This window comes from Cyrtonyx montezumae, unplaced genomic scaffold, assembly GCF_038088225.1.
Source record: "Cyrtonyx montezumae isolate F1298 unplaced genomic scaffold, pur_monq_1.0 scaffold_3, whole genome shotgun sequence".
Classification (NCBI taxonomy): Eukaryota; Metazoa; Chordata; class Aves; order Galliformes; family Odontophoridae; genus Cyrtonyx; species Cyrtonyx montezumae.
Window position 1 is genome coordinate 37,929,263 of NW_027072034.1, and position 13,826 is coordinate 37,943,088.

The 13,826-nt window shown below is 40.6% G+C and overlaps 1 protein-coding gene across 1 annotated transcript in view; it reads right to left on the bottom strand.

The window, feature by feature from the left end:
- DHRSX (dehydrogenase/reductase X-linked) overlaps positions 1 to 13,826 on the bottom strand; it is a 158,005-nt gene that overhangs the window by 120,061 nt on the left and 24,118 nt on the right. Inside the window, exon 2 of the mRNA XM_065741264.1 lies at positions 2,302 to 2,409. Within this exon, the coding sequence (XP_065597336.1) occupies positions 2,302 to 2,409 (108 nt within the window). The remainder of the gene's footprint in view (positions 1 to 2,301; positions 2,410 to 13,826) is intronic.

Genomic DNA, 13,826 nt, shown 5'->3' on the forward strand with positions numbered 1-13,826 from the left:
CAGTGAAATGCGAGTCTGATCCCCTTTCTGATCCCAAATACATCTAAAATCCACACTTATTTTCACATCAGCTCATACTTACATACAAACGTATGTTGAAAAGATTCCTACACTAGAATGTTCAAGCACTCTTCACAGAATAATACAAAACTTTTTTGAATCACACAAAGCTTTTTTGGTTTTGAGACTGTTTTCATCTTGCAGTCAGAACAAACCCTGAGACTCTTCATCCTACTGAGGGGGCTTGCTTGCTCTGAAGAATTTCACAGGCAAAGAAGATGGCTCTGACTCACCAGACTTGGTGTTGAGGTCAGAGTTTGGCTGAAACAATTAAATCAGTTGAAAATCTTACTCATCGACTGTTTCCTATAATTAGTTTCATTAATTTACACTTCTAGAGATTCATAATGCAATTACTAAGGCTGGTAAAAATTAAAAGTTAATGGAAATGCATACTTCTGTCAGCACCAGAAGAGCAGGGCAAGGAGTTAAAAGAATGCCCTTTATTCATAATAAAAAGCACATTTCAAGGGTGTTGCTTATGTCAAGATCACCATACAGTGGATGGCCATGCCCTCTGACACCAGGAGGACAGCATCAAGTTTGTAGCTATTTCATTATTTTTCACCTATTTCATTACTTTTCCTGCTAGTACAGACCAGAAAACAGACTATGAGACTCCAAAGGGCATAAAAGATCTGTCCATAAACTAGCTTGTCATCTCTGATCAAGAAGAATCACAGATTAAGGAAAAAGCCTCGGCAGCTGACATACTTTGTGCCATGCTGCATGTAAGTGAAGCTCATCAGACCACTTAACTATACACGTTTTTGTGCTTATGAGAGCATTGCCACATGACTAAATGAAATCTATGAGAGGGTGATGGTGAGTAGGTAAGATCAGTTTGTTTGTAGATTCTGTAAATATGACGTAAATATTCCCTTCCCTGTCCAAAACGTTTTGCATTGAATTTTGTTACACAAAATCTGAATATTAAACATTACATGGCGTAAAGTAAGTCTTCAAAAAAGTAGCAGTGTTCTCCACTTCCCCAACGCTATGCAAAGAGAAGAAAACTGGCCTTTTTGTTTCCTCATCGAGTCCATTCTGCAGCCCACCTTCAACATGAAAAGTGACTTCTTTATTGAAATATTAATGCTGACATTAGCTACATCTCACTACATTAGCTATGTCTAGTGTCTAGCTATGTCTAGCAGCATCTGTTTGCCTTTTGCAGACACTTAGTTCTGACACATCTATTAAAATTTGTATGAGTAAGTGGAATTCTGCATTACACCTGTACATTTCCAGGGCAAGTCCATTAGTGTTACTTACTACAGAACAGTGAAAATACATGGCTATTATGTGCTTGCATTTTTTTTATTTTATTTTTATTTTATTTCAAAAGATATGCATACAAAACCTTAGAGAGAGAGAGCATAGAGAGTTCTGAATAAAATTTAAATAAAATGTCATCACCAGCTTGCCAGTGTGATACAAAACTAAACTTCAGAAACCATACAGTTTAAAAGTTACAGTGTTTTCTAGATTGAAAAAGACAGTGTTTTAAACATACCACTATTACTGATGCTACATAATCACAGAATCACAGAACTGTAGGGGTTGGAAGGGACCTCCAGAGATCAACTAGTCCAACCCCCCTGCCAAAGCAGGCTTACTGAAGCAAACATTTATTTATCATATTTATTATACTAATATAGATGCTTTATAGTGATATTTAGTAGATATATTTAGTAGAAGCAGTGAAAGCTTCAGAAAACGGGAAAATAGCTCAGTAATATTGTCTGCAGCAGAGAGAAGAAATTCTAAATTCTGGGCTATTCTTGAAACTCCTATAGGAATTCACCTATCCTAACTTCAGACACACAAATGATTTCTCAGTCTAACATAACCACTGTATAAGCACTTCAAAATTAATGGAGTGACGCGAGCGCTTCCAAAAGATGACTTGTTCATCCCATCTCAGACTGACATGAATGAACGTTTGAGAAGTAAATGTGAGATTTGTAAATGTCTGAAGTTACAGTGGTTTCCTCTGCTCTCAACAAGTCTTCCAAGTTTTGTATTTAAAAAAAAAAATACTTTTCTTTAAAATCTTGCAAAGCAAAATAAAAATCAAATTTTCACTTGTGCTAAAAGTTGGCTCCTCCCCTTGCTGCCTTCCTCTTCCATATTTATGCTTATACTGGATAGCAAATAATCCATAAAAGACACAAAAATTACTTTCTGAAATCAAATATATATATGTATGTATTAATATTGGGAAAACAGTGACTGTACCTATTATAACGTGCATGCCAAGTCTTGACAAATGCTTCACCGTATGGTAACCAATTCCTTTAGCACCTCCAGTCACGATAGCAACCTTTCCATTTTGTGTAGGGAAAACTATAGGAATAAAAAGAAATAATGCAATGTTAGGTCACAGTAGTAACATGATTAAGAACTTAACGCATCTGAAAGAGACACACACTTTACAATTTGTCCTTCAACAATGTTGCCTTAACTTTGTTAAGGAGCAGCCTGACAGCTGTTCAAAGTCAGCTTGGGGACTGCTTATTTCGTGCATATGGGGAAAAAATTCAACTGGCAGCATGAAATCCTGCAAAGTTCTTGCATGACAAAGAGCAGAGCCCAACATTTGCTCTCCCAGGAACACAGGACACAGTGAAGAGCTCAGCCAAAGCTGACACATCCACGCGAAAGGCAGAAGTCAGTCACACACAGTCCACCTAATTTAATTGCATAGCTGAGTACTCTGCTTGTGGAATACCACAGACTTCTGGTCCCCAAGGAAATGAGAATCATAATTTTTGCATTATACAACATATCTGCTTTTCCCATCCACCACAGCCCCCACTGCAGAAGCCACTTCTGACACCCACATGGGATCCCCCACTCGAGCACCTCTGAGCACAAAACAAGAGATGGTGAAGTGGGTAGCGTACAGGCCCTAAAGCCATCATGTGAAGATTAACCCCTCTGCACCAAAGGAACCAAAAGATGGTGAAGTGCCCATGTCCCATACTGGTGCTGAGGGCGAGGTGCTGTTGCCCTTGTCACAATATTGGGTGATGATGAATAGGAGTGCAACAGCCTCGCTCAGACAGGTCCTTGTGAGAAGGTCAGGAAAGTAGAACACCGGAGTCCTGAAGGTTGGAAAACACCTCCAGGATCACCAAGTTCACCCTCCCTCTGATCTACCAGGGTCGCAACACTAACTCTGTTCCTCAGTGTCACAAAGGTGTGCAGGTGAGTGGGTGCACACACAGCTCAGCCTAGCAGGAAGCCTTCCTGCCGTACAGGAAAGCAGGAGCACTCCAGCCAAGTGGGAGCAGAGAAGTACAGATGAGAGGTTTAATATAACTGTTCGGGGTAGGCATGTATCAGGTCAAATATCAAAAATGGTTTTTGAGGAGGTGGCAGATCTTTCATGTGAATCCCCTGTGGTCTCTGTGCTACTGAGGTGAGTCGCTGTTTGCTTTTTAGAACAAGCTGCTAGGTACTTGTACAGGGAAAATGGCACTGAATATTTCCTTTTTCCATGGTACAGTGGCTGCAGGCAATGTTATAGATAACAAATGTTAAAAAGATGCTGACTTTTATCTATCAAAGGACTTTCTATTTTGATTTTTAGGTTTTTAGGGGTTTGCTTTGTTGTACAACACAAACCTGTATTTCATATAGTTATGAAAAACAGAACTAGTGTGGATACAAGCTGCATTCTTCACAGCAACTCCCAAAGTTCATTTTTTCTTAAACACACAGCTATTTTTAGTGCAATCCAGCATGAATTCCTAATCTCTTCAGGTAACTGCTCGATTCTTTCCATCCATGTCGACTGCAAATTATTTGCAGTTATTATTTGAATGTTATTCCTACTGCAATGACATCCCTGCATATTTGCGTCGTAATAAATACATTTCAAGCTAAACAAACCTTGGTCAAGAGTTTCCCTAAATGTTTTCAATTAGATAAACTAGCAACCCTGCAATTTTTACCAAAAATATTTAAGATAACAACCTCTACATGAAGTGCCCACTTTCTTTCAGTAGTTGGGCTTAGATACCAAAGCTAGGCCAGCTATTAAATACTTGGCCAAATTTCCCATTCTGTGAAGTCTTCTCCAATTGTTTACTACTTTACTCATCTTAGCTTTTTTTAGATGATGTGTTTTTGATCTGCCTTCTGTCAGCAACATGTAGAGAAACAAAACAACAAAAAAAAATGCTTTCACAAGAGGAAATAAATTCTTTCAAAGAGGAAGAAAAATAAAATGCTTGCAGTGTGATCCAAGCTGTCATCACCTCTATGTGACTAGTCTTTGTATGTGATTGGATGCATTAATTTGGCAAGGACATAACCTTCAGTCCCTTCTGCAGTGTTCAAATGACTCCAGTCCTTAAAAAGGGAGGAGAATACGTGTGTATTGTTCAACTTGGGTGGCATTTTCAATGACAAGAAAACACAAACACAATCTCTTGTACTGATGGTGAAGGGAAGAGGTCTCCAACCCAGAAACAGGCCGTGGTCTTCAAGAAACAGCAGGCAACTCTAAAACCAATGAAAAGGACAGAAATTGTATGGAAAAGAACAAAAATGGCCCCAGAACTAATGGGATTTTGAAGAGGAAAGCAGCAAAGAGGCTTTTCTCTAAGCAGAGACTCAAACGTCTGGGTCCTCCAGGATGCTCCTTCAGGTTCTCCAAGAAGGTAGTCTAGCACTTCACTGGGAAAAAAAGGGGAAATATGCCCTACCCAATACCCACGTTCCTTATAACCCAGTTCAGGTCTGTCAGCTCAGAAAGTTCAAGGCACTTAAAAAGCACCTCTTACAAAGTAAACACTCCTTAGTCCACCTGAGTCCACACCGAAAAAAAAAACCAACATTCTACGGTGCTTCTTGAAGGGTTGAAAAGGTTTAAGCACAGACAAAGAGTATTAGCACTGCTTTCTTGTTAAAGCAGGAAAGATCATTTTTGGTCAAAACAGTTACGTGTACAATTCTTGCATGTGCCAAGAGTGTATGTATTCATAGAGAATATGCCCACCGGAAGGCAAAAATGTAAGCTTAATAATCCACCAAGTAGGTATATTTTAAGTATTAATTATTCTAATCGTAAATATATTGAAAATTGAGCTATGACAGCTGGTAAAGCAAGTTGCATAAGCAGAAAGTTTGCTTCCTTCCCCATAACTTGTTTTTCCTGCTTATTTTTTAATCCTGTTTCACATGTGTGAACCCAGAGTAGAAAGGACAGTGAAATTATTCCTGTTTGTTGCACTACAGCTGGAAAAAAAAAAAGGGAAAAAAGAAAAGAAAAAATAATCAAGAAAATAGATTACTTGCATGTAGGTCTGAGTACCTTCTCTCCCAACTCCCTGTTTCTCCTCTTGTTTTTCCCCTCTAACCATCTTGTCACCATGAGATATGGGTTTTTTACATTGTGGGATTTTTTGTACATGTACATAGCATGCTATTGCTCATTTTCAACCACTGCTCCGCTATATCTATCTATTGAATAAAAGCTATATTTCATTTCAGTGCAAAATTAATCCTTTTAGAACAAAACGAGAGAAAGAAAAGGAGAAAAAGCAGTTAGGAATGGTGAAGAGCTGGCAAGATGAAGGAACAGGGGAAGACAGAAAAGCAAAGTGACAGCAGGTATTGCTATGACAAAGTGGTGTTTAGCAGAGGACAGTAAAAGAAAATGCTTGGTTCTATCCTGTTCATGAAGGCTGCAAAGAAAATGTCAATGTTTGTTGCAAACAGCCACCCAAACCAGGTATGTTAGCAGCTTGTAAGGAAGATCACAACAGAATGGCAGCCTTTACTGAAAAAATGACTGAGATCCTACATTACAGAACATTTTAAAACAAGCCTCTTTGTATCAGATAATTTTGATGACCTAGGAAGCACACAGGGAAGGAAAAATGAGAGCTTCAGACACATATGTAAATGGACAGTATCCATTTTATTTACAAGTATGATATGCAACTTCCAAAGAACTAGGTTTTGAATAGACAGAACAGTACATCTCAGTTCATTTAATTCCAAGTGGGAAACACGGAGTTCACTGAAAACTGGAATACAAAGTATGGACCAAAAAAGAATTAACCCTCCCCAATTCTTAGGTTTCATTTTTTAGATTAGTCTTAAATTCATTTTAATCTGTGGAAAAGGTGCACTGTTTCCAAGCAGATAGCTTAATGTACAAAGAACCAGCATGAGGACAAAGCACTGCTCATGTTATACCATCTGCAGCCAAGGTCAGACTCGGGCTGAACATGCAAGCCCAGAATACAGCCAGTACAAACCAGTCTGTGACAGTGTGCGCTTTCCACTGGAACTCAACCACCACATAGAAATTGAGAAACACCTTTTCATTGTGAAAACACCTTTTCCATAGTGAATCAAAATCAAAACTTCCAAAACAGCCTCGGGCACTGCTGGTTTCCCATCATCAGATGCTGCTTTATGCTGTGTGCCAGCTAGAGCTGAGCTTGCCCAGAGGCAGGTGAGACCCTAAGGGAACGGTCCCCACTGCCTAAACATTCTCTGGCAGTTCCTTCACCTCATTTAAAAGACAGAATCAAAACGTTCCAGCTCTCCCTCTGCTTCTGTTCCCAGTAAGCAGGTAGATACTGATCTCAATTACAGGCCTGCATCTCCAGCAATTTTACCGTGGGTCATGAGAACTGCACGGCCCTGGCGCTAATGGGAAACCCTGAACAAGCACTTGCTGCTCATTTCCCTTTATGTTCCAAGAAACTAGCTCGCGGTCTTTAAGCTCTTATTTATCAAGCCAAATTCTGCCAGTCTTCTCCCAGTTTGATGGCTCTGTCTATACCTCAAAGTATTCAGAAGAAATAAGCTTATCTACTTTGCAAGCGGATTAAGCTAAAGCAGAAAAAAAGGCAGAGCTATTCTGTAATAAATATGTCCCAATATGAAGCTATCTTAAAACAACCATTGTTGTTTTAAAATATACTTTTCCCTAATCTAAAATCTCTTCCTTGCACACGCAAGTCTTCACACACAGTTGATGACGTGATGAATTTAAGGCAATTCTGAAATTTTAAAAAATACTTTTGAGAGGCTCTTAAAGAGGGTTTTCTGTGCAAGTGCTAAGACCAAGAAGGAAAAAAATAGAATGCAGACCTTAAACTACCAGCAAAATTAATCTGAGGTAGGGATGGAAGTAATGATGTAGTCAAATCGAAACAGAGGCCATGGTCTCAAAAGATGGGTCTTCTTTGCAGAAATATGCTATCTAAACACAGATAAATCCCAGAAAAAGAGCTCTCCTTATAAGTTCTTTGCTTTAGTATTCTGCAATTTTTACAACACAGCCTATTTGAAGCAACACATATATATAGTTTACTATGAAGGACAAAGCAAACTTGCATCAGATTTTTAAGTCCTGTCCCCTAACCAGCATCTGTTTTTGTGCAATATCATGAGTCATGTGGACATTAAAAGATAATATCTTTACATTAGCCTCCTCATTAAGACACTGACGGCCAAAGGCAGAATTCACATTGTCTGAATGAGTTTCCAGCCCTTATCAGGCCAGAAAGACGAGCACTGTGGAGTGCCCCCAGCAGGTTGGTCAGAGGGGCTACTTGAGGGCCTGCACCTCCCAGCCAGGCACAGGGACCTCGGGGGCATTTATGCTGAGGAGACCCTACAGACAAATCCTAACTGTTATTATTTTTTTTTTCCTTCCTCCTACAACTGAATAACTTTCATGCAAATGTTATCCCTGAAGGTAACTGGCAGAACCACAGATGGAAAAAAATAAAAGAGAAAAAGGAAAAAAAAGAAAAAAGCCACAATGAATATTCAGTTTGATGACGGAGTAACAAGGGCCAGGTTTGGAGCTTTTCCTCTAGAGCAACACTGAGTGAGAAAAAGGACTAACTGTAATTGGAAGTCCTCATCTAATGCCACAGGACATGGCACAGTCAAGCTTTTCTTTTCGGCTTAAGAATTCACATAGTTCAATCTGCAAAAGAATTACTGAGCAGGTCTTCCTGTTCAAAAATATTTCAAGTCTTTCCCCACGATTTACACCACGGTGGTGCCGAGATTACAGCCACCAATATCTGCTTCTGAGCATATGGAACAGAAAGCATTTCATTTGCTACTCTGAGAGGTAATCAGTAGAGCACTGGGGAACACACAGCTTTCAGCAGTAGGCCTTATAGGAACATTGCTGTAAGCTGCTGTCTTAGTAGAAACCAAGTGCACAGGGTCAAACAGTCAACACAGGACTCACAAAAGGTCCTGACAATTTGCTGGACAAAAAGCTGTGAGCCAGCAGTGCACACCTGCAGCCTGGAAGGACAACTGTAAGCTGGGCTGCATCAGAAGAGTGGCCAGCAGGGTGGGGGAGGGGATTTGCACAAGAACTTCTTTACGGTGAGGGTGACAGAGCAGTGGCACAGCTGCACAGGGGGGTTTTGGAGTCTCCTTCTCTGGAGATATTCAAGACACGCCTGGACGCCTACCTGTGCGACCTGGTGTAGGGAACCTGCTTTGGCAGGGGGATTGGACTCGATGATCTCTTGAGGTCCCTTCCAACCCCTATGGTTCTGTGATTCTGTGATTCTATCACTATGATTTTCCACCTCTCCTCAGCCCTTGTGAGGCTCCACATGGAGCAATGCACCCAGGCCTGGAGCCCCCAGTAGAGATGGGGCCACCAAGATGATCACAGGGCTGGAGCACATCTCCTATAAAGAAAGGATGAGGGAGCTGGGCTTGTTTAGCCTTGAGAAGACTCTGGAGAAGCCTCATTGTGACCCTTCAGTACTGGTAGCTTACAAACAGGAGGCAGACCAACTTTTCAGAGTCTAATAGTGATAGGACAACGGCTTTAAACTAAAGAAGGGAAGACTTAGGTTAGATGTGAAGAAGGAATTCTTTACTCAGAGGACAGCGAGGCCCTGGCACAGGCTGCACAGAGAAGCTGTGGGTGCCCGATCCCCAGAGGCACATAAGACCAGGTTGGATGAAACCCTGGGCAGCCTGAGCTAGTGTGTGGCAGCTCAGTCCACATCAGAAGCCTTGGAACTAGGTGATCTTCAATGTCCCTTCCAACCTAAGCCATTCTGCAACTGAGAAATAAGCAGGACAATATTGTTTGTATGACATGAGCTCTCACCAGCAGGAAAGCTGTGAGCCTGAGCCTGTGCAGATGATCTTTCAAATGCAAATGGCAATCTTGAATTTGCACACCAAAATCTTTTATGCCTCTGCCACTTCCTATCATTTTTCTACGGAATATCAATATGCAATCAAGATTGAAGGCTTTTAAGATGGGAAACCAGGTAGGTGGCAACCAGCCTGACTAGTCCTTGTGTGCAATGGCATTCTGCTGGTTTCAGCAATTCCATGCCATCAGATTTTCCACTCACAACTGCCATGTGCACATGCAGATCTACAGGCATGTGACCAATGGATCCAACACACCTGAGATCATTTGGATTATTTGTAAAAGGTGATTGATTTGCCCAGGAAAAGCACCTGTTCCCATGCTCGACTGAAAATCTGCACCAGCTATGAGAGAAGCTTCCAAACTTTTGTCTTACTTTGCCTTCAGAGAACTATAAGTTGGGAATCACAAAGAAATGGAGGCATCAGAGAGTCTGGCATTGACTGTATGGATGGGAAGCAAAAGGTGTTGAAGAACCAGAACAGCCGGAGAAACCAAATCATGGAAATATCTCCCTTGCCCCACAGAAGCATAGTATCTCAGGGTGCTATTCATGGCAGAACAGGACCCAGGTGGCTGTAAGAACTTCAGCAGCCAGGGGAAGACCTAATTTAAGAAGCCTCCCACACAGCAACAGATAGGGAAGGCAGACTGTGAATAAGCACAAAACCACAGCAAAAACCATGGGTTCATATGACCAGGTTTCTTGTTCAACCATTTCACAAGGTGCACATGAGTTGTAATTCACTGCAGCAGCGATTCACCTGGGCTGCCTAGGCACTTGGGAATCCCATCAGTGCTGAAATTCATGCCTAGATGGGTATTCTGACAGAAAAGTGGCCAAAAGGCAGCAGGACAACAAATGGCATGAAAGCAGGAGAGCAGGAGTTATGCCAGCTAGAAAAGCAGTGTGCTCACTCAGCTACTGAGCTGGTGTGTATCCTCATTTCTTCCCAACCTCATCAACAGAGGAATGGCTGTTATTATATGCTATATAAAATGCTAAATTCTTCAGATTTAGCAGGAAAAATCAGCTGAACCAAACTCATGCAAATTTAAACTGTCAATGGAAACAACCAAGAAAAAAAGTCTGCTGTAAGGCTATGGCATTAGCTTTTTGACAACAATGCCGGCTTACAAGCAAGATTTCCAAGCAAGATGACAAGACCTTCATATAAACCAGAGAAAGAAGTTTCTGAAATCTATTTCAGGACTTTTCTCTGGACATTTCATTTATTTAGGACATGGGAAAGCTGTACCACAAAGTGTTCATAAGCAGAACAGCTCCCTCTCCCTCCAGTTCTACCTTTCATGGACATACTGGACCACACTTTGTGAGGTATTACACAGGCAACAGGTTTTATTGCAGCTCACTATCATAACATCATACCAAAGCTATCCACTGCAAGACTAAAACTGTACTTTAAAATCCCCATGTTAGGAGAGACGCAAAATAAACCGAAGCGGTAGTGAGAAGAGAGTAATGATACGAGCATTACAGGACCACAAAACATACATTTTGCTAAAACAAAAAAAAATAATGCTACCCAAAATAAGGCAGCTTTTCAGAGCAACAGCCCTTAGCATTCTATAGCCCAAGTCCCGTGATAAGAGATCTCTCCAGCAACAATGGGGAGGTGGAATGCGGTACTAAAAAATTCATTTGCATGACACACCTATCTGCATTTCTACTAGCAATTCCTGGAAAGTCAGGATTAAAGCAGGTACAGTGTGTGCGGAAGGCAGCGTGGGGGAAGGAGAAGGGAGTATCCGCTCTCAAAGTTCTCTTTTTTGTGGAGAGGAGGTTGTTTTCAAGTACTTCAATGCTCTCTACTCACCTTCGCCCTTGCTTTCAAGTATTTAGCTCTGAGAAACACATCTCTAAGCAATTTAATACAACTGAATGATACATCTCTGTATGGTGGTATTGCCTTTAAGGCAGGAAAAGATCTCCAAAAAACAATAAGCCCAGAAAAGAGATCTGCTTTGGTCACAGCTTGGCCAACGGTACGGATCCAAATCCTCTGAAGTTTGGTGTTGAGAGGGTGGTGCAATTTAAGGCTCTGTAACCAGTGACTGGGTTACTTTTGCCAAAGTCAAGAGAAAAATATTTCCTCTACACTTGCAGATGTGTTTTCAATGGCCTGTTTTTTGGAGCTCGTGCCTGGAGTGTTGGCCAGTGGAAGAGTTCTGCCTGGTAAGAAATGCCAAGGGAAGCAGTGCTTGCACATATTTTTCAGTTGGAGCCCAAGTGCTTCTGGTTTACTTGTCAAATAGTAGTATTGATCCAGGTCTTCTGGCAACTGCTAGATTTGCCAGAAGGGCTGCACAGAGATACAGATAATTGCAGTTTCCAAAAACAATATATATGGTAATTCTCTGAACTAATTTAAGCTGACTGTCTTCACTCTGACTGTGAAGAACATTTTCCTCCAATAAACCCAGTGCAGACATTCTTCAGTCAGCATCATTTATCATGCCAGAAAATTCTGAATGTTGCTCCCTTCCTTAAGAAGTGAGAAGCTTAGAATGGAGAAAAGCAAAGAGAATGGTTAATTTGGGATATTTTCTTATCAATTCTGAATTGGGTTTCTCTAAGGCAAAGGGCTACAAGGCTGCACTGAGGAATGGTCGGATAAAGCATACATCTGATCTTTTCACAGTACAAGTTCAGGCTGATTTTGAGAGAGTTAATGGGAAATTTGATCCCAACCAATATGGAGCTGCCCTAAGGTAAAAGAAAGAAAAAGGAGAAGGGAGGGTGTAGCTTTTGAGTCCTAGATCTCACTTCTGGACATGTTTGCCATTCCAGGGTACTTTGTTCCTTTAGCCAAAACTCATCTAAAGAAAACAGATTTGAAATTATTTTTTGCAAGTGCCAAATTGATTAAACACACCATCACAGAAATCAAACAGTTGGAAAATGATTCAGTGCGCTATTAAAATCTGTTAAAAATTTATCAGGAATTCAGGTTAGCCCACAAACTGCTCTAGTAGAAAAAATTCTGACTGCATGAGTGCATTTGTAGAAAGAGGAGAGCCCTATACTCCTGGGAAGGGAAGGAGGAAGAAAGGAGTGAGAGAGAGACAGACGTAACAGACATAAAAATCACATTACATCTACAGGCATATCAGCAAAGTTACAACTCTTCAAGTCCTATGTATACATCAGGCAACATCTGTCATTACATGCTAGTCCTTACCTCAGACATATTTGCTGTTTCAGGCTTGAACCAGTTTTTGCTGGAGAAACACTAGTCTCATGCAGCAAGGATATTTCACATAAAGGCTGATAAGTGTTGACAAACTTGTGCAAGAATATTTGGCACAGAAACACTCACTTGCAATAGACTGCACATGGCATATTTTCTTGAACTGTGCAATCATTTTGTCTTGAGGACAGAGGCCAAGTGGGAACTATAATGAGGGCATGAAACTCCTTCCCTTGGAAGAGAATGGAGGGCATTAAGGACAAGGTCATTGTAATAATGTGAAGAAATACTGATAATTAGTTAGAGACACTGAACAGCCACACCCTGCATGTTTAAGATCAATGGATTTATTAAAAATATCAAGGAAAGAAATCTGATTCCCAACAGAAAGTAACTGTTCCCTGCATGTTCATATATTTAAAAGAATCTGTTTACCCATATCATTTCTTACATGGGAAAATACTACCACAAGAATAGAAAAAGAAGTATTTCCATTTGCCATGTATTCTCTGCCCTGCTTATCTTTCATTTCTTTTACATATTTACCTATTAAATCTTTGGCTTTCTACTCTTTCACTCCAGTCACACTAAAGATAGAGAAGTTATATACAGGTATATCTTTAATTTAAGAAAAAGCATCTGGTTATCTCCTGAATAGATTTACTGATCCTTTCTCCCATACTCCCTCCCTCCAGGCAAATGTAACTGTGCAATACCTTAGGCAATGTCATTTTATGTAAAACTTCCCAATGTTCTTTAAGTCATGTCATCTTATACTTTTTTCCTGTTGTGAAATAAGAGATGAAAAAGAAGAGCTCATCCCAGAAGATTTAAACAGGGATAATGGAAATAGCTCTGCATAGTCTACTACCTGCAGAACAATTTTTCCCATCCTCCAAAAGAAACAGGCATTAGAAATTTTTTTCATTCTGTCTCAGGAACTGAAAATTCTCCATGCTTCAAGCCGTTACAAGCAACTAGATAGACACAACTCTCTTCCAGAACTGTTGCATCCCTTAGGATGTAGGAAACAGCTTCAAGTCCTTCCTCTCAGTCAGGCCTGCCTGCCTCATCAGTTATACCCTGAGCATAGAGAAGCCATCCCCATGTGCAGTGTCACCAAACACTTGACGTTTAAAAACCTTTTTGCCCCTTTCTCTGCCCCTCAGAAGTTCCCAATAAATGCAGTATTTTCTCCTTGCCACGCTCAGAAAGCTGGTTGTCAGTTTCTAAGGATCAATAAACAGAAGATAAAGAAAAATGTAAATAACATCAGAAAATGTTTTCTCTCAGAAAGAACACACCCCAGCTATCTCAAAAAACTCACAATACTGTTGTTATCTGCATAAAAAGTGCCACAGAATTCCTAAACT